The sequence below is a fragment of the Amblyomma americanum genome, chromosome 5 (assembly GCF_052857255.1).
Source record: "Amblyomma americanum isolate KBUSLIRL-KWMA chromosome 5, ASM5285725v1, whole genome shotgun sequence".
Lineage (NCBI taxonomy): Eukaryota > Metazoa > Arthropoda > Arachnida > Ixodida > Ixodidae > Amblyomma > Amblyomma americanum.
Window position 1 is genome coordinate 112,142,560 of NC_135501.1, and position 25,334 is coordinate 112,167,893.

The 25,334-nt window shown below is 46.8% G+C and overlaps 1 protein-coding gene across 1 annotated transcript; it reads right to left on the reverse strand.

Moving 5' to 3' along the window:
* Window positions 1-434: 434 nt before the first annotated feature.
* On the reverse strand, window positions 435-25,334 carry LOC144134123 (uncharacterized). Its single transcript, XM_077667100.1, has 7 exons — window positions 25,012-25,334; window positions 21,798-22,115; window positions 18,714-18,914; window positions 16,938-17,139; window positions 12,267-12,519; window positions 10,520-10,911; window positions 435-1,059 (listed from the first exon to the last, which is right to left on the reverse strand). The coding sequence occupies exons 1-7, from the start codon at window positions 25,332-25,334 to the stop codon at window positions 766-768; spliced, it is 1,983 nt and encodes a 660-aa protein (XP_077523226.1). The 3' UTR covers window positions 435-765.

Here is a 25,334-nt window from a genome sequence, read left to right on the forward strand (position 1 = left end):
CCTGATGACATAAATTTTTAGATAGCATGGTTACCAAGCCACCTCCCCTGCCAACATTTCGATCTGACCGGAAAACTCGATAGTTTCTCATTGAAAATGATTTATACGGTGATAACCACGTTTCTTGTAAAAGTACAATATCAGGCTTATGCTTCTGAATAAGTATGTCTAGATCTGGAAGAGAAGACAAGACGGAACGGCAATTCCATTGTAGCACTTTGATACCTGCCATGCTAATGTGACCTTGTACCTTATCATTTTGGCCCTCGGAGCAGGCTGCCGTAACAGTTGAGATAAAGCAAAAGGATGAAGCAGCGATTCCTCACGCGACCTGAAGTGAAAATTGACGTTGTAGCCACGGTTAGGCTACCTAAACAGGAACAGAAACAGCACGAGAGAAGGAATCCGATCAAAACTTATTTAGTGGGCACAGGAAAACTGGATGTGTTGATCGATGTAGTCCAGTCTATTATATGCTTCCCATTCCAAAAAATTGCTTTCGGTATGCCTTGAAATGCAAATTAAGTTACGGAAATTCGGTTGCAGTTGAATGCTCCAGCATTGTTCCTACGAGTGACTCTGGTGATTTACTGCTTGTCGACGCCCGCGCAAGTTCATCGCCACGTGGAAAAATGACTTCGTCTTTTGCACTTCCATGGTTCTGTCTTATCGAAAACTGGGTAGGAATTGGCGGTAATGCGAGTTAAGCATTATTTTTTATGACCAGGGGTAGAATCACACCCGGGCAGCAGGTGGCGACGGGTACTATTCTGCGGGAACGTGAGTCTGGCAGTTGCCCAGGCGGTCGCAGTCGCAGAGGACCTTGCGCTCGCGCTTGCAGCCCATCGCCCGCGAGAACTCCTCGCTCGAGTAGACCACGTCGTTGCACAGGTCGCGGATCACGGGGTCCCCGCAGCCGACGAAGCAGTTGAGGCGGAAGAAGAGGTGTATGCGCTCCCTGTCGGTGAGCTGGCGCCGCCTCTGGGCGTCGGCAGCCCATCTCCTGGACAGGAAGGCGGAGTAGAAAGCCGCCCAACGAGCGCCCATGTAGGGCATCACCTGGCGGAGAGGATGTGAACCAGGCAATGCTGAACCTTTGGCCTTCGTGGTATATACACGCTTTGCCAAATGCAAAAAGCCCAAAGGGCGTCTGTGAAATCAAACCTTACAGAAAGGTGGGGATGACATCTGCCATCACACTCACGAGACTTGCAACGCTGGCGATGCCTAATGAGCTACACAGAATGGCCTAAAATCGGCGCCCTTTGTCATTATACTTTCGTGAAAGGCTGTAGAATGGAGAAAAGAAACAAAATTGCAGTAAAGCATGTTTAGTCAATAAGATCTGTCGCGGCAACTCCTGCAGTGGCCGAGCTGTAGCTTTCATATCGGAAAATAGCACCGAAATTTAGCCCACAGGAGCTATCTGAGATTGGCCATTCAGTGTGGCCTAAACGCGCGACTGACTTCATCAGTCGCGATAAGAATAGAGTATAGAAATGTTTTCAATGTAGGTGTCGTTCTCGTGTCCAAAAAAACACTAATCTAACCTAATCGAATCAAATTACACTTTATTTTCCTTTGCAAAAAGTAGAACCATGGAGCAGCTGCAAAAAGCTACTGCTACCAGCAGCTTGACGAGGCGACTGCCCCAACTCATGACAGCAGCAGAGGCATAATATGGAAAAATCTCATCTTCAAAATAACAAAGGAGCGTTACATATATACTATCATACGTAACAACAAAACAATGTCACAACAAGGAAACATGGGATTGACAGGATGGAGAAGAAAATCACGCTGAGCTCACATTTCACATTGTTGCATTATATACACCCCAAGAACAGCTGTTTCAAACATGTTTTAGACAGCGTAGTAATATCGACGGAGTGATGAATATAATTGTTGAAGATAACTGGCAGACTAAAGGTTAACGACTGAAGGGCATAGTTGTTTGGCGGGGTTGGCATATAGAACACAACTGGGTGACGTGCGTTATATTTCTGAACAGTTTGCTTCAGTGTGGCGATGCTGTTGTGGAAACGGTTATTCTTTTTTACGGCTGTAGTGCACGATACGGTAAGACGGTGGTAGTAATAATAGTCACAAACCTTAATAACCGCAAGTCGTTTAAAAAGTTCTGTATGGGAATCATAATTTACGTTAGCTATAATTCTTATTACTTTCTTTTGTAACAACAATAATTTGTTTAAGTTCGCTTTGGTTGTATAGTTCCCCATAACAAATGAGCATACATCAGTTGGGGAAGAATTAGCGAATTATACATTATTCGTTTAATATTCTGCGGTAACACATGTCTACATTTGTTTATTATGCCAATAGGTCTGCAAACTTTCTTGTAGTGGCCATCAACATGTTGATCCCAAGTTAGCTTACTGGAAAAATGGACACCCAGAACTTTCGTACTCTCTACGATTTCAATCGACTGTTAACAAATGCTATTTTAGGTGTGCCGCGGCAGCGGCAGATGGAAAAATGAAAAAAAAATGGATGGAAAAATGGAAAAATGGACACCCAGAACTTTCATACTCTCTACGATTTCAATCGGCTGTTAACAAATGCTATTTTAGGTGTGCCGCGGCAGCGGCAGATGTAGTTTTCATAGCGAAAAATAGCACCGAAATGGGACCGGTATAGGATCGCCTTAGTTTTTTCTTAGGTGTGCGGCGGCAACTCTTGCAGTGGCCGAGATGTAGCTTTCATAGCGAAAAATAGCACTGAAATGGGACCGGAATAGGACCGCCTTAGTTTTTGCTATATTTACATATAGTGAATTTTGTTTCGTCTATGTTACGAAGAGCCGTAGTGACTCATTACTGACTGTTTCTATGCCTTGAGTTGTTTTTCCTGTGATTAATAAACTTCGATTAATAAATGTGTGTAGAATTGCACCAAATGAGTCTGGATATATTGGGTTCTGCTTTCATATGAGCTAATGGGCACTGTTTGTTTGAATCTGGTGCACGTGTTTGTTTCCAAACTGCGTTGAATGTATTTTGCGTTGTTGGCTGCCTTGTGTCAGCTTAAGTAACACCTAAATATTTCCCACATTTAGAGAGTTCAACTGCATTGTTTTGAGGCTGATTACTAAAACCATAAGTTTATAACTTAAAACCTAAAATGTAAACCTAAAAGAAGAAAGGAAAACAAGATAACTTGCAGAAGACTGAAAGCAAAGGCGCAAGAAAAAGTTGAGTGCATTTCTTTTTCAATATTTACTACAGTTACCATTACTTATATACTTATTTATTCCACAGAATGTTTTATCTTATTAGTATTTAAAACCAGAAATGTTTGTTTGCAAATAAATACATCAATATGGTTTTAGTAATACTTATTGATGGCTCTTGCATCGATCTAAGTTGTAAATTAGGTCTACTTGTTGAGTGGTAATTGAATGTCTAAGCTGCAGCCAACGCAGTCTGTGAGGCCAATTATTTCAATAACAACACGCATGCTCCATGCGGCTGCCTTTAACGGGCCACTTATGAACCCCCGGTGTCGATATTCATGAAACGACTATACACACCCCATCTTGTTAGCATGTTTTCTTCTCTGTAATGGTGTATAATACATTCGAATACACAGATCAACCCGTGGCATTTGCCTACGACCGCTTAAGTAATAAGTGTTAAGGTCTTGTGAAGGATGTAATGAACGGCAATACAATCGCTGATACGTCGTCTGGTTGATGAAACCAAATCCGACACAGTACCAAGAATAAATCCAATTAAAACTTACTCAGCGTTTGTAGAGGAATACCACGTGGCGTCTGCCAATGCCTAACGCACCATTTGGAAGAATAGAACACGAAAGCACAAATTTGGTGTCTATATATACTGCTGTGGAACATCGAAGATCGTCAAAATGTGTAATTTAGAATGAATTTCCTCACATCCAAGATATGAGAGTTAACCTGCCAGTGAAAGAGTTTTACCTTTCATCTTATTTATTTGGCACTCTTCGTAACCAAGCGGTCGCCTTGTTTTACAGTCAAGGCCACGAAGGCTGTGGCAACGCTGTGCTCCTATTCTAGTTCATTGTTGTGCGCATAATAAGTATGTAACCGGCCCCTTTACTCCTTCATGCATCTTTGCAAACGTCCCTTTGTTTAACATGGCTGCTCAGGGCACCGTCAAAACACATCTCAATTCTTACGGCGTCAGATGGGTGATGTGTGTGCAGCGAGGAGTGTGCACTGAGGGGAAAATGGTGAGTTCCACGTGGAACATTTAGGAGAAATATTGAAAACGCTGGCCACGTGTTGGCTCCTTCCGTGGGTTCAGCGCCAACGCGGTGCGGACAGTTTGGTGCCTTAACATTTTTCAAACGTTTGAAGGACTTCCAAAACGCGGTTACCCTCGAATCTGTAGCCGGACAGATTTTGGCTACATCGCGCCACAATACATGCGCTCTTGCAGGCAAAGCAACCTCTCCAGTGCATGTAACTCGTCGAAATATTCAAAATTTGTTGGGCCACACCACCGAGGGTAACTGCGTTTTCAAAATTCTAAAAACTGATGTGGATATTACTTACGGTTGGCTGGCTACGCGCCTCTCAATGAAGGTGCCTTAGAATAATAGTTAAAAATTTAACTTATCAATATTAATTAACGACCCTGAAAGCTAGCACGTCTCAGCTTATAATAAACTGCACATCTCCAACCAAGAAACTTTCATTGCAAGCCCAATGTTTCGAATCCAGCTCGACTCCTACATCAGGGGTGACTGGGGGCAGTAGCTAGCGTCTTTAAGTATGGAGGGGTCAAGGAACTGCCAACAGCGCCTTAAAACATCAAGATAACTGCGAGGCCCGGCCTACAGAAACAACAACAGCAAATGGAAAGAACAGCCAAAGCAGCAGCACCACCCGAGATGGTTCAGCTCCGAACGAGACTCGAACCGCTCCAGGAGCCGATCTCGGAGCCGGACCCGGGGGCCGCGAGACCAGTCCGGGAGCCGCTCATGGAGCCGGTCGCGGAGATCACGGTCCTTCCCGCCGCTGACCCCGGCCATCAAGAACGGGCAGCAGCAACAAAACAAGCAAGGGCAAACCCACCAGGGCGGAGGCACCAAGGTGAGCTGGGGAGCAGGCCCTCCCAGTTCCTTGTCTCCGCACTCGGGTAATAATAACAGTAACGACCAAAAGAATAACCCTAGCAAAAGGGAGAAACAACTAGAGGAAGATAACAGGCAACTGAAGCAGCAATTAGAGGCCAGCCGCAAATTATTATAAGAGCAAAGCAAAAAGATTGAAGAGCTTGCGGGTCTGATTAGAGGCCAAGGGACATGTAGCCCTTTTCCTAAACCGCAACAGCAGTCGCATAGTCAGCCAGAAACATCAAAAGTAGGAGGCCAAGACGACCTCGCCAAATTTATGGCAGAAGACAGAAGTTACAAATAATGGAACAGCGCGTAGAGATGATAGGGACAGAAGTCCGCAACCAGCGCAAGCAGAAACTATCGGAAGGCGTCGGACAAATTCAACGTCCGCCGCCCAATTCAGGAAACGAGCAGCCTAGAAAATTAATCATGGCCGGCGCAACCAAACGCAGCCAAAACAATGATATCTTAGAAATCTGGCAATGGAATTGCAGAGGGTATAAGAAGAAGAAGGGGCTATTGCAACAATATATAAACACGCATTTAACACCACCCGACGTAGTAGCGCTGCAAGAAACAAACATCACACCGTCACTCCAGGGATACACATGCTACGTAAACCCGGAGGGCAACAGAACAGCAACACTCATTGCCAAACACCTAGTCGCTATAGCACACGACAGCATAGCCGACACGGACGTGGAACACGTCATTACCGAAATTATTCCAAAGAAGAAAAGGCAGGGTAGCAGCACCTTCGTGGTCAACATCTACAGCTCCTCGAAGCAGAAAACTGCAAAATTCCAAGAACTCTTTCACGGTATTAGCAGACTAGCGCGAGGAAATAAACTAGTTGTGGTGGGAGATTTCAATGCCAAGGACCCAAGCTGGGGGTACAAGGTATCTGACAAAAAGGGCAAACACATAAAGGAAGCGGCGGAGGTATTGGGATGTCAGCTAGTGACAGACCCCAGCACCTTCACCAGAACCGGGAACAGCGTCAGCATGGACACCTGCCCAGACTTAACCTACGTCAAAAGAACAGGACGGGCGACATGGGAAAACCTCTTTGAAAATTTAGGGAGCGATCACTACATTATTCGCACGCAAATCACATCGGCAAAACTTCAACGCCGAATTGGAACCACGAAAATTACGGACTGGAACGCGTTCAGAGAGGCATGCAAAGAGAGCCAGCGCGAGAGCATAGACTCAGTTGAGGTATGGGGGAGCATGCTCAAAGAGAAGCAACGCAAATACACCAAAGAAATAGACAGAACAGAGCAGACACCCGAGGTAGACTCCAGGCTCCTCAAATTATGGGAAGCACGCAGAGGCCTAACCAAACGGTGGAAAAGACAGAGGTGCAATAGGAAACTCAAAATCAAAATAGCAGAAATAACAAAGAAAGCGGAGGCCTACGCGGAACAGTTGGCTAGAACAAATTGGCAGCAGTTCAGCAATTCCCTTAGCGGAACACTGAGTACAGCCAAAACATGGCACATACTGAAAGCTCTCCTGGACCCAACGAAAACGAAAAGCGAAAACAAGGCCATACATAGACTGGTCCATCAGTTCCAGGGACCGGACTCGGAGATCATAAAACAAGTCAAGTATAAATGTTTCGGAGACGACAACCCAGCAGCCTACACGGGCCATTACCAAGGACAAGAAAATCTTGAGTTAGACAAGGCAATAACAAGGGAGGAAGTCTACGCGGCCATAACAAGCTCGACCAGAAACACGGCTGCGGGAGCAGACAAAATCAATAACGCAATCATCCGCAACCTAAGCGACGGGATGGTCGAGGAATTAACAGAATACCTAAATAAGGTATGGGACAATGAGACTGTCCCGGATGGCTGGAAACACGCGGAGATAGTAATGATCCCAAAACAGGGAAAAAGTTGCAGGTCGAAAATCTGAGACCGATATCCCTTACATCGTGCCTTGGCAAACTATATGAAAGGATAATAACGAGACGCCTACAAGACCATATGGAAGACAACGAGCTATACCCACATAGCATGTTTGGCTTTAGAAGCAAGCTATCAACGCAAGACGTACTACTCCAAATTAGAGACGAGGTTTTAACCGACGTCCCGAGACGAGGAGAGCACGTAATCATGGCGCTAGACATTAAAGGGGTGTTCGACAACGTCAGCCGTAAGGCAATATTAACAGGCCTCAGCAACTTGGATTGCGGCAAGAAAATATACGGGTATGTCAAGGCATTTCTAACAAACCGCACAGCAACGATAGGACTGGGTGAAATTCGCTCCGAGCGTTTCCACACGCCCAATAAAGGAACGCCGCAGGGATCAGTAATATCCCCAATCCTCTTCAACATCTCGATGATTGGCTTAGCAAAACAGTTGGAAAATGTAGAAGGCGTACGACACGGAATATATGCCGACGACATCACAGTGTGGGTCACGAAGGGCTCGCTCGGTGAGAAAGAGGGAAAGTTACAGGAAGCAGCCACATGCGTAGAGAACTATGTCAGAGATAGAGGCCTTGCGTGCTCAACAGAAAAATCAGAGCTCTTAAGAATCTGAAGAAGCAGACAAAATCACACAGTACCGGAGGAGGAGGAACTCAGGATAAACGTCTATATAGAAGGACAACCGATTCCGGAAAAAAACGATCATTATAATACTGGGAATGTGGATCCAATCGAACCAAAGATGCACACAGACCCTAAAATTAATCAAAGCCTCGGCGACGCAAGTGGCGCGCATGATAACCAGGGTCTCCAGAAGGAGGCACGGCCTGCGGGAAAATGACACTTTAACACTCGTCAGAAGCCTCGTAGTAAGCAGAATAACATACAGCCTCGCATACTACAACTGCACTAAGGGAGAATTACTTCAGGCAGACACAATAATAAGGAAAGCATATAAGTTAGCGCTCCACCTACCGCAAGCAACCTCAACGGAGAAACTCCTAGCCATGGGTTTGCATAACACCTTTGAAGAGCTGAGAGAAGCCCAACTTGCGGCGCAGCTACAAAGGCTAAAACAAACCAAAGCTGGGATAGCGCTCCTAAATAGGTGTGGCTACGAAGGTGCGCGCAAGAAACAAGAAGAACAGAGCGGATACCTGACGAATATCGTAACACACTCAGGATAGCCCCGATACCGAAAAACATGGATCCAAACCTGCATAAAGGACGCAGGGAAGCTAGGACAAAATACGTTCAACAAATCCTAGCCGAAAAAGAAAACACACTGTACACAGACGCGGCTGCGTACCCGAGAGATTCTCGAGAAATCAGAAACAGAATGGTAGCAACGGCAATAAACTCTGCACACAGGGAAATAGCCAGCACATCCTTCAAGGACTGTGCGGCCGAGGAAGCCGAAGAGGCTGCCATCGCCCTGGCGGCGGCGGAGGGCTACCGTATCCGAAGGTCTCTAACAATATTAACAGACTCGCAAGCAGCATGCCGAAATTACATGAATGACAAAATAGGACGGAAAGCTCTACATATCCTTAAATCGGCCAAAATGCCGCAAACCGAGGAACAACAACTCAATACGTAATCATGTGGGTACCAGGACACACCGGGATCGCCGGGAACGTAGAGGCAGATAGGATTGCTCGAGAGCACACAAACCGAGCTTCCACTCAAACTGACCTCGACAACCCAGCAGCAGACCCGGTACCCCTGAGCTACTCAGACATTCTAAACTATCACAGGGGAACGCGACTCAAATATCAGCCACCCCATAACAGCCTACACCAACAAGATGCAGTAGGCTGGAGGCTGCTGCAAACGGGGACTTTCCCCAATCTAAATACCTTAAGTAAAATCTACCCCACGCAATACAGCAGCAAATGTCCGTGGTGTGGAGAAACACCCACGTTAATGCACATAACGTGGGTGTGTCAGAAAAACAAGGATCTAGCTGCAATAAACAAAAACCCGAGTGCGGAACAGTGGGAGGGGATGCTCTCCAGCGAGGACCCGGCCGTCCAGAGCGGATTGGTGCGGAGAGCCTACCTGGCGGCATACCTCAGTGGAGCCCTGGACCAGGGGCCCCAACCCTGTTAAGACGGGCTGCAATAACTCATCGGAAGATGAAGAAGACAGCCCGCGACCGCTAATAACACATTTTAATATCAAATATAAATAAAGGTTTTCCTCCTCCTCCTCAAGAGAACGAAAGCTGTGATGCGAAAGGCGTGGGGGAGGGGAAGGAAGGCGGGGGGGTTAAGGCTATGAGTCACGTTGTGGCACTGTGGGGTGGGGGGGGGAGGTCAATGTATTGAACCGCTGCCAGTGCTGTGCCAAAAAAAGCGCTCTTCTAACTCAGAAAGCCCATCTTTAAAAAAACTGTTTAAAATCTTAGCTGAAACATCCAGCATGGTAAGCGCAGAGTAAGCAAATCGCAGCAATAAGGTGAGGAGCGGAACTAGTTCGTTCATTTTTTTGGGAAGCGGCAGCACTCAAAAGAAAAATAAGAAAGAAGAGAAATACATGAGCGCATCGATGCAGCACTGACAGCTGATATTATTTAAACTCTCGCACTTTTATGCAAAAATCTTCGAAAAAGATTCGCATTCTCCTTGATCTACCTGAATCAGCAAGCAAAAAAAGCCACTTAATTCGATAACATTAAAAGCCCCCATCAGAGGAATACAAGTGGCGTCCGTCCGTCCCATAATTCCCCATTGGCTCGAGGCAAGTGACGTCACCGGACCTGATATGACTTCACTTCCGGTAAAGGAATCAACAGCTGCTAATTTTGTCGAGCTTACAAAAGATAAGTTTATTAGATGTCCCTGTGAATTTTATTCTGACATGCGGCCACACATGCTATGCTGACACACTGTTCATGGTTCAAGCTTCCAGATTCCCCTGAGCTGTCAGCATTTGCACGTCGTGAAAATTGGCTGCTCACGCACGGTTTCTGAATTGTTCGAAATGAATCGCTAAGTGGGTGTTTAATAATTAATAATTGATTTTGAGGGAAAGGAAATGGCGCAGTATCTGTCTCATATATCGTTGGACACCTGAACCGCGCCGTAAGGAAAGAGATAAAGGAGGGAGTGAAAGAAGAAAGGAAGAGAGAGGTGCCGTAGTGGATGGCTCCGGAATAATTTAGACCACCTGGGGATCTTTAACGTGCACTGACATCGCACAGCACACGGGTGCCTTAGCGTTTTTCCTCCATAAAACGCAGCCGCCGCGGTCGGGTACGAACCGGGGAACTCCGGATCAGTAGCCGAGCGTCCTAAGTGGGTGTTTGAAGTTCGTTTTAACGAAGAGGGTAGTTCCTCGTTTCTCTTTCCTTCCTTGTTCACTTTCATCGCCACAGTGCTCCGCCCCAAAAGAGAATGCATGTCCTGGCTGTATCCTTCTTAGATATAGCCCATAGCGAACACTCACCGCGTCCGGCGCCACGTATTTTCCCAGCGCGAAGGAGATGGACTCGCTGAAGCACTCGCCCGTGTAGTTGGCCAGCGAGGCCGGCGAGTAGGCGGCGGAGTCATCGAAGACAGCCCGCAGGATGAACGACGCCACGGTCGGGTAGTGGACGCCCACCTCGTCGTCGCGGAGGGAGAGCACCCCGTGGCCGCACAGGTAGGAGGGCGTCACGACGAACCAGTCGCCATCGTAGCCCAGGTGACCCGAGACGAGCATGTCGGCGGCGCGCTCGTTCATCGGGGCTCGGCCGGCACGGCTCCGCATCAGAATGGCCAGGTTCCGGAGGAAGCTCCCGTCGAGCCGATGGGGAAGGTTCAGAGGCGGCGTCGCCTTGGTCCTCGCTTCGCTGTCACCTGCGGCCCAGAATTACGAGTTTGATTTTTAGAGCGAAAAGCTCTACTCACCCATGCCGAGCCTGAAGGTCGTCTGGCTCTTGGATTTGATCTCTAACGGGAGGCGCACCGCGTGTGCAAAATCGCGCGTTGTAGTTGTTGCCTTCGTGACATGGCACATAACCACGATGGGGGATTGGCCAGGGTTCGGTGAGGAGAGCCCAAAGAAGAGGGTAAACTGGTGCCAAGCTAATGATTGCGCCTTGGGTGAAATATCACAGTAATTAAAAAGGAAAGGAAAATAAACAAAATATCGGGAGCGCGGGCAGGTGCCTCATCTTCATCTTCACCTTGGTCGCCACAGCTGCGCGCTTAGCAGTCACGTCTGCCGCTGCGCTGGCTGCTGCTCGGCCGCTCCTCCTCGCCAGTTGTGGCATGTGATGTGTTGCCACTTGTGGGTGCTGAATTACTTGGTGAACTGATGGCACATTAAACGATTTCACTGAACTGACGCTGGGCGAAACAATTATTGAAAGATATAGAGCGATGTTGCCGAAGGCGGGGGGGGGGGGGGGGGAGGGGGGGTTCGCAGCCCAGGGCTCCAGTGCTGTGGGCCGCGCAGCGTAGAACAGCGGCCAGCCATATATGAGAAATTGCAGCGCTTCAAGATGCCGATGCAAAAGTTGATTTGTTGAAAATGCAAGCGTCACCTTCGAATTAATAGCAACTGCTCCACAAGTTTCCGAACAAATTTGAACAGCAGCTCGTCCTTGCAAAAGGAGTCACCGCAGTAAGCGTAAGCCCATGAATAGATGCATTTTTTGCTCTTAACGCCTGTTGTGACTTTTTCGCGGCAAACCTACAAAATTCACACCATGGCAACAAATAGTTTAGATTATTTTGCACGCTCCCAGAACACAGCAAATAAAGAGTTCTGGTACGATTCAAATTTCTTCTTGAAAAAAAAACTAAGGTGTTAAGAGGTTAATCGTGACGTCTCTACATTTTCGACTATAGTGACGTCGCTACCAGGCTGGCAGCAAATTTCGAAATTGCTCCCCTGAGAGAAGCGAGAGCCCATGGTACTGGGCCTTTCTTACTGAGCGCGAATAAGTACAGTCGGGGACAAACGTCTGTGGACCACGTGTTCCCCAAACGAAGCTCACAGCTCTGCTGATAGCCGGCGGCTGGCGACCACACTTGTGGAGATGAAAGAACAAAATGTTGAACTTCACGTCCACAAGTTTGGTCTCCAGCCGCTGGCCAATAGCAGAGCTATCGGCTTCGTTTGAGGAGCACATGGCCCAGAGACTTTAGCCCCCGACTGTACCTGTTAGACATTGAAGAAAGAAGTTACATTGTCAGATGGGACATACCGTAATACTTAAGGGGCGATCTCTTCAAGCGGCCCGTGTGGACGACAACGCCTCGGTTGACGCGGTTGTCCCGCATCAGCAGCACCCTTATGTCGGCGAAGAGTCCCGTGATGGAGGCCAGGGCGTCGCGCTTCTGGAAGGTGCTCGCCACCCAGTCCGGGTAGAGGGCATCGAAGTGCGCCGCCGTCAGTCGCAGGCACCAGCGGACTCGCTCGTGCCGGTGGGCACGAAGCAGCAGAGCGTACTGCATCACCTGCTCGTTCACGAGTCGAGTGCGGGGACTTCACTGAACTCTAATGGAGATGAAATAGCATAGCACACTGTGCGAGGGGAATTTAGGACAAGGAAGTTTATTGCTACCTTTATGTAGGAGTATTATGGTTGTGCAGTCGTCGTTGATATCGTCCAATATTTTTACGTACGGCTCTTCTACACCCTCATTTCGCAATGCCTGCATGACTGCTGAGGTTTCCGCTGAGTGAAAAGCTTTATCAGGCTACATTTTGCGCATTTCTCTGTCACGTAATTGTTATGGTGAATATGGTCTAATTTGGAGTATCATTTACGAGGGCTGCTTGATGATTTGTTTGATTGAAGTCTAAGGTGGCCCTGACTCTATTAGCGATTACCTTAGTAAATACCTTCTATGCAATGGAGAGTAAGCATATCGATCTCTTATTTTCCGAGTGCCTGACGTCTCCTTTTTTTATGGATTAATAATATTTTAGCGTTCTTCGAAGCTTCTGGTACGCTCGAGGTCAAAAACCATTGCGCATGCAGGGTGAGCAGTTCTTCTAGCGCATTCTCCCCTCTGTCCTTCATCAGATCTGCTTTTACCTGATCTTTCCCAGCTGCTTTTCCCCTTTGCATTGCTCCTAAGGGTTTCTTTACTTCCTCTTGCGTTACGGACGTGATGAGGCATTGCTGTGCGCTACTGTCCCTCTCATTAACATTCTGATTACACTGAATAGTATATAGATTTGTGGAGAGCTGTTCGGCTACAATAACTATTTTATTCAGATTTCTAATGACATTGTCCTCTTATCTCTTAACGTATACATCTGATTTTTGCCTACGTCTAGTTTCCTCTTTACATCTTATTTGCATTTTGCATGCGCTCTACTTGCGCTTGTGCCGAATAAAATCATTTGGTTAAAAAATGAAAATTTGGAAATTGGTTTTTAAGGAAACGAAAAAGCGCAGTAACTATTTCAATTTTTGGTGAGCACCTGAACCGTACAATGAGGGAAAGGAAGAATGAAGAAAAGAAAATGACAAAGAGATGCCGTAGTTTAGGGATTCTGAATAGTTTAGACCACCTGTGGATCTTAAAACGTGTTCTGGGATCGCGTAGCATATGGGCCAGAGAAAGTCTCTTTGAGTGTGACCAACGAATAATGTCTGATTTGTTGTTTTGCCATTAGCACCGTTTTCAGGCAAGCTGTTTCTTAAATCATTCTTGAAATAATCGCAAAGCTCCAGTATAGTTAATACACTTTAAAAATGAATTACCTCATAAAGAAGTGAAAAGGAAGTAGCACGTCTTTCAGCACACTCCCTGCTACTGGCACGGTATGCTGCCCAAGTACTGGGTTAGACAGTTATAACTAAATACCTACGGTTCGCAGCAGAAGAGCGTTACTTCAAAACATAAGAAGTTGCAGTTACGCAGATTTTAACCTATGCTTAAATAATCTCACATATTAACAAAGGACAATTGGTTCCGCGGTTAAAAGTCTCCTGCCAGTGCTAATTTTGTGAGGTTACTATGAGATGAGGTGGGAATATGCCTCCCGTTAGCGTTACATATCTTTAGTGATCGAAATCTACCCGTGTTCCTAGGCAGCATACCATGCCTTATTAGAGGAGAGCGATAGAGGAGATTTTACTGCCTTTTTACTCTCTTGTAGGATAACGCGTGCTTGAAGTGCCGATGAATGCATGATTTTCTATGGGCCATTGCTATTCTATGTTCCATTGATTTTAAACCGAGTGTCTTTACGAATCACGGAAAAAAAAAACCAGAAATTATCTTGTGCCTGAGATATTTAATTATCTCAGTGAAACACTGTAGGTTTTAAAATGAGGAGCTAAAACGCTGAGAGGTGTAAGAAAATGGTCTTTAACTTTGTCTTGCAATATGTGAAATTTATGTTGTTTTTTTGCTGAGTGGGAAACTTGGTGGTCTTTCGTTTTCTTTTGTGTATATATGATTGTAAGATTTTCATGCGAGTTGTATTATTATTTTTAAATTTCTTTTTTATGATTGTGGTTTTTATGATAATAATGAATGTATAATGCTTTATATCCTCGTAAATGACATAACACTGGCTGCCTGGTCTTCTAACAAGCGCTATGTGTTTGGATTGACCAGTACACCTTCCTGTACGAATTGCTGGGAAATAAACGCTGATTGACCGATTGGTTAACTGTAGTGCAAAAAAGTAAATAAATGAGAGAATACGAAGAGTTCAATCTCGTGGTTCATTCACTTCCCTTGGGATAGCACGTGACCAGGAGGAGCGTTCAGTAAATTATCTACCTGAATATGAAAGAATGTTTTCAGATCAAACTGAACTCAATTTTTAGTGCGATCCCCCCTTGACATCAACACAGTTCCAATTTACTTTGAATCATTGGATCTGTTGAGTATAGGAGGAAACTTCTTTCCGTTCCAGGAAGTCTAACATCCCTTCATAACTGCATTGACACCAGGAAATCACTGCCTAGTCGGGAGTTTTTTTATGCGACGAAAGAGAAGAAATTATGAGGTGCACTAAGCCTCTTTACGTGCGGCAATGCGAAAGCTATGCGCAGCTCGCTACTTGCGCCATCTTCCGGGCCTGTGCCATACATTGTGAGGAGGGTTTTCAGTGGGTGCCGCATGAAGGCGTTACGACTGCAAATTAAGCACCTAGGAAATTTACCGGAAATGAAGAAAATTGGGTGCTCGCTTGATCGCAACATCTGTAATTAGCATGCTCATAATTACTTATGTAGTCCTCAGTACATATCTCGAAGATATGTTTTAAGAATTGTGCATTCACTACACGCGCCTTTCTTCTGCTTTAAACGTCCAAGTGCAGTTGCGAAGTTGCAGCGTCCCTGTCTCGCACGCCGGCGGCCAGTGTTGAATCCCTACTTATATCCTAGCTTTTCTTTTTTATTTTCATTGCCATACAACTTATGAGTGATAGTTCGTGTGGACACTTTTGCGGACAGCCTCTGTCTTCAACTTCCATCCGCGCCACTCATGAGCCAAGAAAGGCTTTCGCCTTAATAACCACATACAGCCAGGTCTAATCTGTGGAACGGATGATGATGCTCCATGAAGCCGCATGTCTTGAGAGCAGGGTGTGATTTGCAAGACATGTGAACAGGCGCATTGTCATAAAAGCAGCACCACACCTACCAATCTCTTGATGCCGAGTTTCATTTCCAATGTTTCATTGTCTCATGTAATGCATTCATTACTGGAGCATAGATGTCTACACATTAATGGCTGTCTTTCGTGGCATGAGTTTTGGCATTTAAACGCCTTCTGTATAACAGAAAAAGCATGCCATGGTATTTCCGCCTGAGCTCTGCATAAGATATTTGTCTGCAGTTAGTGATCCTTCACGCTTCTGTTGCATACACCCTTGTTTAATCTCAAAATCATGGTGTCCGATCCACGTTTGATAATCTGTAACAATTCCAGGAACGAAGCCTCTTGAATTTTTTTTACGTATCAGTAATTTTATCTTGACCGAATTGCTGGCGTCATCGTATGTGCTCAGGCGTCAAGATTCCTGGCATCCACCAGCGACAAATGTTTGACATCATCAAATCATCATGAACGATACTGGTACCACGCGAAGCGAAAGTCTCGTTTAAATAGCTATAACACCAACTTTCACCCGACAATGTTTTCAAGTAATGATCTCCAGTTTACATCTCATTTTTTTTTGAAGTTGGTTCGACGGGCAGCCCTGAACGGGAGTCAACTTCAATGAATTCTCTAACCGACTTTAATTGCTTAGCCCAAAAACTCGCCTCGGTAGTAGGATAGTGCATAATCGTCATATGCAACATCATCATTTCAAGGATTTTTAACGCGCCTTTTCATCCCTTGTAAGGAATTTAATCAGCGAAAGAAGCTCCAAGTCCCTTCCTTATTATGTAGACACTCACTGTATCGCACTTGTCATCCAGTCACTTCCAGTATTTTCGTCAGATCGACCTGCTGCTATGTGTATTGCGTGTCCAGGTATGTCCAACCTGTACAGATGATATCACCTACTCAAAAGTAATAAAACATACTGAACACCCCTGAAATTTTGCACTGTATATGGAGACGTATAAATGATTTTAGCATTGCTGGAATGATGCTAGAAAGCAGCCTATTTATTATTGGTTCCCAAAAAACTTGATTTGGTGATTTTATATTTTCATATTGCATTGGTCGCGTTTTATGTTTGGCCAGAATTAGGGCGGGGCCAGGAACCAAGGCCAAGTATGCTTGACCAGGAATAAAACTGTCCTTAATCCCTAGTGTACCTAACGTAGCAGTACTTATGCTTTGACGTTAATTCATGGCAATATTATTCAATGCACCAGTCTGGTGAACTAGGAAGAGGCATTTCCATGCTCGTGATCGATGACTACGATTATAGTATTGCATATGCCTACCTGCGATAGCAGCACGGTCAGAGCGTAGACAGCTGCAGTGGATAGCGGTGCCGACTGCAGCCTGTCGACAACAGCGTCAATGCTGGTACCTCCGCGAAGGTTTCCAGCACCCTGGGTGGTTAGCTTATCTGGACGAAGAGATTTTCCCTGCTCCTGGGTTGCATTTAGGAGTGGCACCGGGCTCTGCCTGTACGGGCCAGCTCTGGAAAGGGAAAAATATCCACACAGGAAAAGACATGCTGATGACACGATAGAGGTCTTGACAAGGTTAACTGATAGGAGAAAATTACTTCGCTAGATGACTGACGGGCCATGAAAACACTTTAAGGACACAACCTCTACCACTAAGTCTATTTCTTACTCGCCTGTTTTAGATACGTTTACATCCCCTAACATACTGCAAAAAGGATCAAAGCACAAAACAGCCACATGATTATGAACATCCAAAGCGATCCGCGATGGTTCAGAGGTTAGCGTGCTCGACTACCGAGATGGAGTACATACTGCGGTTCAAACCCGACCGCGGCGGCCACGTTTTGATGGAGGCGAAACGCAAAAGGCGGCCGTGTGCTGTGCGATGCCGCTGCACGTTAAAGATCAGGTGCTCAAATTATTCCGGAGCCCTCCACTACGGCACCTCTTTCTCTTTCTTTTTTCATTCTCAAATTCCTTGCTTCCTTCACGGTGCGGTTGATGCGTCCATTTAGAAGTGAAAGAGTCACTGCGCCACTTTCGTTCGTCTAAAACCACTTATTAAATAATTACGTCGATGGAAGAATTGTGTTGCTTCCGAGCAAAATCATGTGTAGATAGCGCGCTTGGGTGAATATCCGATTGTTTTGCAGCGATAGCTACAGCACGGTAGCATTTCGAGCCTTCAGCGTGCCTTCAGTCTCACTTATCTTGATTTCTTTTTCTTCGCACTGTTTCAGAAACGTGGACGGCTCAAGAGAATCAGTCACGCAAAGATCACTTATGTTTGAGAAACAAATCATTAGTTTCTAATATTCCACCTTTCTTGCGCAATTTCCAACGCGTCCATTACCTTTACAGTCGTTATAATAAGCTATGTAGTAAAGTGTACTTCATTTTATTGTAGCAGCTGCAAAACGGCGGAGGATTGAAACCACATTATGCCGAATTTTGCCTAATTTAAAATGATTACGTCATAAATTTTGGTTCCACGGAACTTCCTGGTTCTTCTTGCTACGTAAGAGCTGATAACGCATAATTCGTACGAGCAATGCCGTAAATTTTCGTTACCCTTTTGCTATACGCCTGAGAATGTGCTGCCAGAGCAAAATTGGCGGTGGTTCAGCTCTGGTTAAACCTGGAGTGACGCGATAGCTACAGCTGGCCGAATAGAACTTGCTCAGTTCAATTGTAAAGTCAGTCTTTCGCCGCTCCGTTTCGCTCGGCTTTCCTTCATCTTCGTCCCACTTGAAACGGCGCATGCGCACAGCTGTGGCAGCTCTGTTTCCCCGGTGCGCCGCACCGCCGGCAGCAGCAGCTGGTCCGCACCACGTGGCTGGTCACGTGACCAACCAGGTGATGAACCGCGTGGTCAGCCACGGCGCCTCGCCGCCAGCATATGCTCCGCACCACGTGACCAACCACATGAAAGCAGCCACGGGGTGGTGGCGCCGCCACGCTGAAGGCTCGAACTGCTACCGTAACGTAGCTACCGCTACAAAAAGTAATAAACGTCCATTGTCCGGGAGGCAATGTAAGGTAGGCGGGTTGAGACCCACGAATTAGAACTGGACGCATTCTTACTGCGAAGTTTGGTCAGGCGCTGCTCGAATCTTCTCCACGTAGCGGTCCAGCTCGAATAGCAGGTGAAACTCGTGCTTGAAATTCACGTTGAGTGCCGGCAGTGTTCCCAGAAGATATTCGCTCACCTTGGAATGCGATCCAAGGGTGGAGATTAGGGTCTCACCCATCTCAGTGTGAGTGGTCCCTTGCCTCGTCGTGACGCTGAAGAAATGGAAAAGGGCAACAATGAATTGGAGGTTGTTGTTATCACAACCGCGTTAGTTTCGTTTAGTGAGTATTGTTTAATTGTCATGTATCCAAGATCGTTCACACAAGAGCGCTTCCGCTGAAATAGGGCGCCCAAAGACATTTTCATTCGCAGACACTACTCGTATGTACAGAACAAAGGTAGCAACGAGACACGTGCTCTATGAGACTGTCGTGAGGTTAAATGAATACAGATGTGAAATTTTTACTTGCACTTTTATTTTGGTACGATGCGTTAGACATCAGTTTACGTGAATCGCTGCGTAGTATTCGCCTATGACCGCTAAATAATTCTTCAGTGAATTTATTTTCTGATACGTTTCGGATTAGATTACAAAACCGAATGATGCTTCTGTCAGGAAAATTGGGTTTAGGACACATAAATCATGAACAAAACACTGTAATATAACCGCTGATACGTCATTTCAATTCACTACATCTGCGGTCACTTCCTACCCTAAGTACACATATCATTTTACCAATGCCGAATGCCTATTACTTTCTGCTAAAACTTGCGCGCAGCCGCGTTGTAAGCGTCTTTCTCTTTTGTCCCTGCCATTTCTTTGGTCCCTGCCATGTCCTTAAGTTGAACCATTTTCGTTGGCCTCCACGTTTCTGCTCCGTAGGTAGGTCCGTATATATAGGAATGTAGGCGCCTATCTACATATGCAATTTTCCGTGCACGCAGTGTGTTTGTTTTCGTTGACAACATAAAACTCAGATTTTAAAGCGAGAGCTTTACTCGCCGCGAACTTGCGATTTCGCCGTGGTGGTGCTCCGAGGAGGCACATGACATCACAAGTCGCGGCTCGCCGCGGATATTCCTCTCTCTCTCGCTCCCTATAGTCACAACTGCGCATGCGCAACAAGTAGCACCGAGCCACAGGCGTCCCGCCGTTGCGCAGCACCGCGCCTTTCCTGAAAATGCAGCTTTCAATTTTCAGTTTTCTCTCTCTTCTTATGGAGGAAAAACGCTAAGGCGCCTGTGTGCTGTGCGATGTCAGTGCACGTTAAAGATCCCAGGTGGTCGAAATTATTCCGGAGCCCTCCACTACGGCACCTAATTCTTCCTTTCTTCTTTCACTCCCTCTCTTATCCCTTCCCTTACGGCGCGGTTCAGGAGTCCAACGATATATGAGACAGATACTGCGCCATTTCCTTCCCCCCCCCCCAAAAAAAAAAAAAACAATTCTTTCCCTCCCGCCTTTATCCCTTCCTTTACGGCGCGGTTCGGGTGTCAACCGAGATATGTGAGACGGTTACTGTGCCATTTCCTTTCCTCAAAAACCAAACAAAACAAGTGAGCCGACGGCATTCATAGAGTTCACTGGCGTTGACACCTTTGCAAAGGCCGTTTCGTTTTTACGAAAGGAAAGGCGTACAACCGTCTCCGTGGGTCAGTGGAGACCTCAATCTCGCTTTCATGTATACGTGGCGTCGGTGTCCAACTGCAAAATCCTGCTTTGCGTTCCGCATACTGGATAGGCAGCGTGCCCTTCCTGCCACCCTGGGAAGTGGCATGCAGTTAATGGTTGATCGCGAGAGATTGATCACCAAATGAACGCTGAGGCCTAGCCGTTGCTGCAGTGCCGCATGTCAGCCACGAAGCTGTTGGCGCTAATGCATTCAGGCCACATCTCTCTCTCACCATCGCCACATGTATCAAAACGCGAATGAGGCGTCCCCATATCCAGGGAGGCAGTTATGTGCCCTTCCTGTCCTCAAAGCCATCGCCATTGTCAACACCAACGCCAGTGAACACAGTGAACGCCGACAAATTTCGCTTTGTATATCCTGGATTAGCTGAGCTAACCCACATTAATTTTTTTCGCGATAGAAAACTACAGCGGAACTTGGGCAGCATACCATGTCCCTAAACGGGAGTTCGCTAGAGGACAGATTACTCTCTTTTTTACTCCCTTATGGGCTTGTTTGGGTTCAGTCTGTACACCGACAAGTTCGTAAATTTAAACGCCGCATTTTCAAGAACTACCCGAAAAATTAGACTACCTCTGCTGTCACCTTGTGCTCTGTGTGCTTTGCACATATGGTGCCCGAATAGCTGTCTAACCTATTCTTCAACTCACAATATGTCCACAGTGGAGCTACTAGCTATAGGCGACAGCTTTAACACGCGCGCTAACCTCTCGCGCTCGCGAACGAACCTAGCAGGTCAGGAAGCCGTCGCGTCGCGCTCAGAGCATGCATATCCTGCGCACACTTCTCCTCAGATTGGGTACAGGACAACTCGTTTTTATCTTATGCCGTCCGGGGTCATGTAACCGCAGAGATTTTGTTAATGTGGCCTTCAGCTGAAACATTGTTTTCCAGTGTTATGCACATTTGCTCCTACAACGCTCTGGAAACGCTTTCTTGCGAGCCAAGTGTATGGAATTATTAGACTACAAGTACGTGCAATGTGGAAAACACAGAAAGTTTTCATTGGGATTTCTATCTGCTTTATATGTGTTTTCCGCACGATTTTAACGATGTAATACAGTGCCCGAATCTATTTCGGAGTTCCTGTGTGTGCTGTACGTGCCTACTGTCTAAATGTTCGTTGTGAGTCACACTAACAACATGCACAGTCCCCTTAATTCTCTATATGAGCCACGCAGAATATACACATAATTACTGGAACTGTAAACCGCAGCTCTAACCGCTGAGCATAGTGCAGCTTTGGGCAATTTTGTAAAGAATTTGACCGAGAGGCTTAGCGCTGAAACATACGTCGAGTGGAGATGGACGGTCTTCTTTCGCCCTATGTTGGAGCGCTAAGCCTCGTTTAAAATTTAACCGTAATGTTAACGCTGCAGAACCTGGCACTGTTTCGCATACCGGATGAATGACGGCAGTCCCGTCTTGTGGGTGTTTTGAAGGACAGTGTTCATCAGGGCGTCGAAGGCGGTCACGTTGAGCCAAGAGCGCGTGTCTATGCCCAAGACAGCGGTGACTTCGGGGACGCTGTCAGCCCATTCGCGCCCTCTCGCGGCCATCGCGTGGCAGCTGTTGTGAAAGACCGCCATCTGGTGTAGGGCGACCGCTCGCAGATCGGAAAACGGTGGCACAGTGGCGGCCTTGGCGAGAAGTGTGTCGTGAACGCGGACGTTGAAGGACTCGACATGCTCCTCGAGGTACGACGGTCGGTTCTTGTATCTGGGCGTGCATGAAGATACAGATCTCAATTAGTTATCGATCTCCAAGAACCATCGAGAGTAAATAATCAACATAGTACGTGAGCCAGTGTTCAGGAGTGCCCAGTGGGGTTCACGGTCGGCTCGGCAGAACACGCTGGGCACTGTTTTGAGCATCGCTTAGTGTATACCATGCAAGCCATTTCAGTTTTTGATGCAAATTTTGCCCCGCCGCGGTGGATCAGTGGTTAGGGCGCTCGACTACTGATCCGGAGTTCCCGGGTTCGAACCCGACCGCGGCGGCTGCGTTTTTATGGAGGAAAAACGCTAAGGCGCCCGTGTGCTGTGCGATGTCAGTGCACGTTAAAGATCCCCAGGTGGTCGAAATTATTCCGCAGCCCTCCTCTACGGCACCTATTCTTCCTTTCTTTCACTCCCTCCTTTATCCCTTCCCTTACGGCGTGGTTCAGGTGTCCAAATATATGAGACAGATACTTGCCCATTTCCTTTCCCCAAAAACCAATTATTATTATTATTATGCAAATTTTGCTTTGTGAACAATTTTATCAGTATTGCCCGAAAAAGGAAGAAGGGAGAAGAAAGACAACTCAAACGCAGGTTCTTCTCCGTTCGTCCTTGTTTCTTGCGCTGGTAACATGTTCCATAATAATGCAAACCAACTAGCCCAGCTGTCTACCCTTAGTGTACGAACAACACGTTTTATCTATTGAAATACAGCCCTCAAAAAGTTCAGTGTCGAATTCTTGCCACTGAACATGCTTAATGGCGGCTGCAGACTTATTCTGCACGTGTCATATACAGAGCGGTTGTTGTAAACTGTGCAGCTATCGTATTAAAACTTACGATGATCGAGAAGTGATGGTTCCTTTACCGAGTGTACTATGGCAGGAAAACTAAAGAGACAATTGAAGCGGATTTATAATTTTTTTCTTGAAAACTGAAACTGCTTTAATCGTTGTGTTCTGTCGGCAGATTTTAAGCATTTTAACCGAGCTTGTCGCGCGTGTCGCTTCCTGACTACAGAATTAAGTTTTCCGCCTGGTGCGTTTACATTTCCTTCCAGTAGTACTCTACATTGAAAGAAATATTGCGCTTATATTTCCTGCCAATTGTTCATTTATTGGCTACACCCGCTGCAGAGGCCATTAAACTTTACAATAAAAGGAATAGTTAGTTTATATCTCCTACCAATAGTAGAATAATTGCCTACACCCGATTCAGTGACCATTCAGGATAGCGGCTACGGTGGTCACGGACCGAGTAGAAGAGGCCGTTCAGAAAGGCACCAGCACAATCCTCAGTAATTCCAAAACAGCCCTTCGCAACTTCGAAGGGGACGTATCTCCGCCACTGCATACAGAGTTATTCGTACGATGCGAAAAGATAGGGAAGGAAGTGGATCTGGTGTGGGTGCCGGCCCACGCGGGCGTTCCAAGGAACGAGGCCACTCAGCAGTATGCTCGAGGTTTTACCAGCCGAGCCGTTGAAGGGGTCTCGGACCCGGATGGCCCCAGGGACGAGACGCTAATTGCATAACAGGCCGTAGCCAGCTATTACAGGTAGCTTAGAGCGAGCCTGCCTCCTCCGCACGTTTCGCTCAGCCGCGAACAGACTACCACGTGGAGGTGGCTGCAAACGCGGTCGCAGCCAAACCCGTGGACGTATTGCAATATCTTTCCCGATTTGGTAAATCCGTATTGTCAGCTGTGCGGCGAGTCTGCCACCTCAGACCACATAATCTGAAACTGCACGGAGGATCCGCCTCCGGCAGATCTAGTCACATCTCCCACGCTTGAAAAATGGGAAGCTGTTGTCGCCAGCCCGGACCCGGACGTTCAGTCCCGCGCCTTGGCAAGATGCGCAGAAGATCGCCGACAGACTTAAACTGCCGGCCACCTGGAGCTGCTGAAGTGACCCGAGAATACCACCACCTTCCTGACAATAAAGTTCACCCCTCTCTCCCTCTAACTTTACGTTAAAAGATATAGTCCGTTAACATATTTCCTGCCAATAGGAAATTAATTGACTGCACCCGCTGCAGACACAATTGACTATACATGAAAAAAGGACACTACAGCTATGCTAATAAATAAATAGAAAGCGTCGCTTTTCAATTATCGTTGCAATATATTACAATCGATATTCTGAAGACCATGCATTAGAGTGAACGAGTCCGTGGAACTTGCTCAGGTCCTAAAGGTACTGAGATATTTATGGACAAATCCTCTGCCTTTAAACCTCATCAGGAAAGTGAGCGCACAGATCTGGTTGGCAGTGCTGCCGGTTATAACGTGTCAGGAACGGACGAAGCCTCCATTGCACCCGTTCAAGGTTCTCTGCATAACCTTCGAGACAGGAAGCTGTGAGTGCTGAAGACAGGCACTTGAGCCGCAGTGTCGCTGCTACTATACGGATATAGCCATGAAATATCATAGGACATTTTATTGCCCTGTTAATATAGCTGGCTTTCTGGCCAAGCCCGGTCTTACTAAACTTCGTGGTGGCTATCTAGCCATTTATCTTTGGTATTTTAGGGGCATATATTGTGTAAAAACAAGATTTGCGAATAAGATTACAAAAGACTAAAAAAGGCGAAGAGGTAGACGACGCTTGGTATCGTGCTGCCAAACAGCGCCTCGCGTTTTTATTTTTGGGGTGGGGGGGTGGGGGGGTGCATTTCATACCTTCCCACATCTCTTCTACAGAAGTTGTTTCTATCAGGTCCTGTTAAGAACCCCGTCCTAACCGACGGTTATGAAAATGCCTCCGACCGTTACTGCAGTTGAACAAAAGTGGAATCGGCAGCCGTCGCCCTATCGTGAATCAAGGTGCCCCTGCAGATGCACTCAAAGAGGTCGAAGTGATCTTAAAGACGTGAGGGCCTGAACAGTGCTTACCGGGGCACCCAGTTTCCGCATACGCTCTCGTAGAAATCGTCACAGGGGTCAGCGTCGGCCTTCATGGAGAGCCTCATTCGGTCCAGGGTGTCGCGACACGCTTCGCTCGAGTTGTCCTCGCCGCACAGGTCCAGCAGCGTTTCCGAGATATCGACGAAGGCCTGGGCGGCTCGGCGCGCCCCGCTTCTGGTGGCCAGCAGCCCCAGAGCGGCGGCCACCAGCACCAGGGGCAGAACCACGACGGCACAGCAGACGGTCATGGTGTAGCAGCTGCTCGAGCCTTGCCTCCCTGGCACCTCTACCACGTGCAGGACGCATGCCAT

Excerpts from the sequence above, each read along its gene's own strand:
- LOC144134123 (XM_077667100.1), bottom strand. The coding sequence starts at position 25,334 with ATGGCATGCGTCCTGCACGTGGTAGAGGTGCCAGGGAGGCAAGGCTCG. Across the intron at positions 18,915-21,797 it reads GGACTGCCGTCATTCATCCG|CGTCACGACGAGGCAAGGGA; the intron begins GTATGCGAAACA and ends CCATTTCTTCAG. Across the intron at positions 12,520-16,937 it reads TGACCGTGCTGCTATCGCAG|GTGATGCAGTACGCTCTGCT; the intron begins GTAGGCATATGC and ends GTGAACGAGCAG.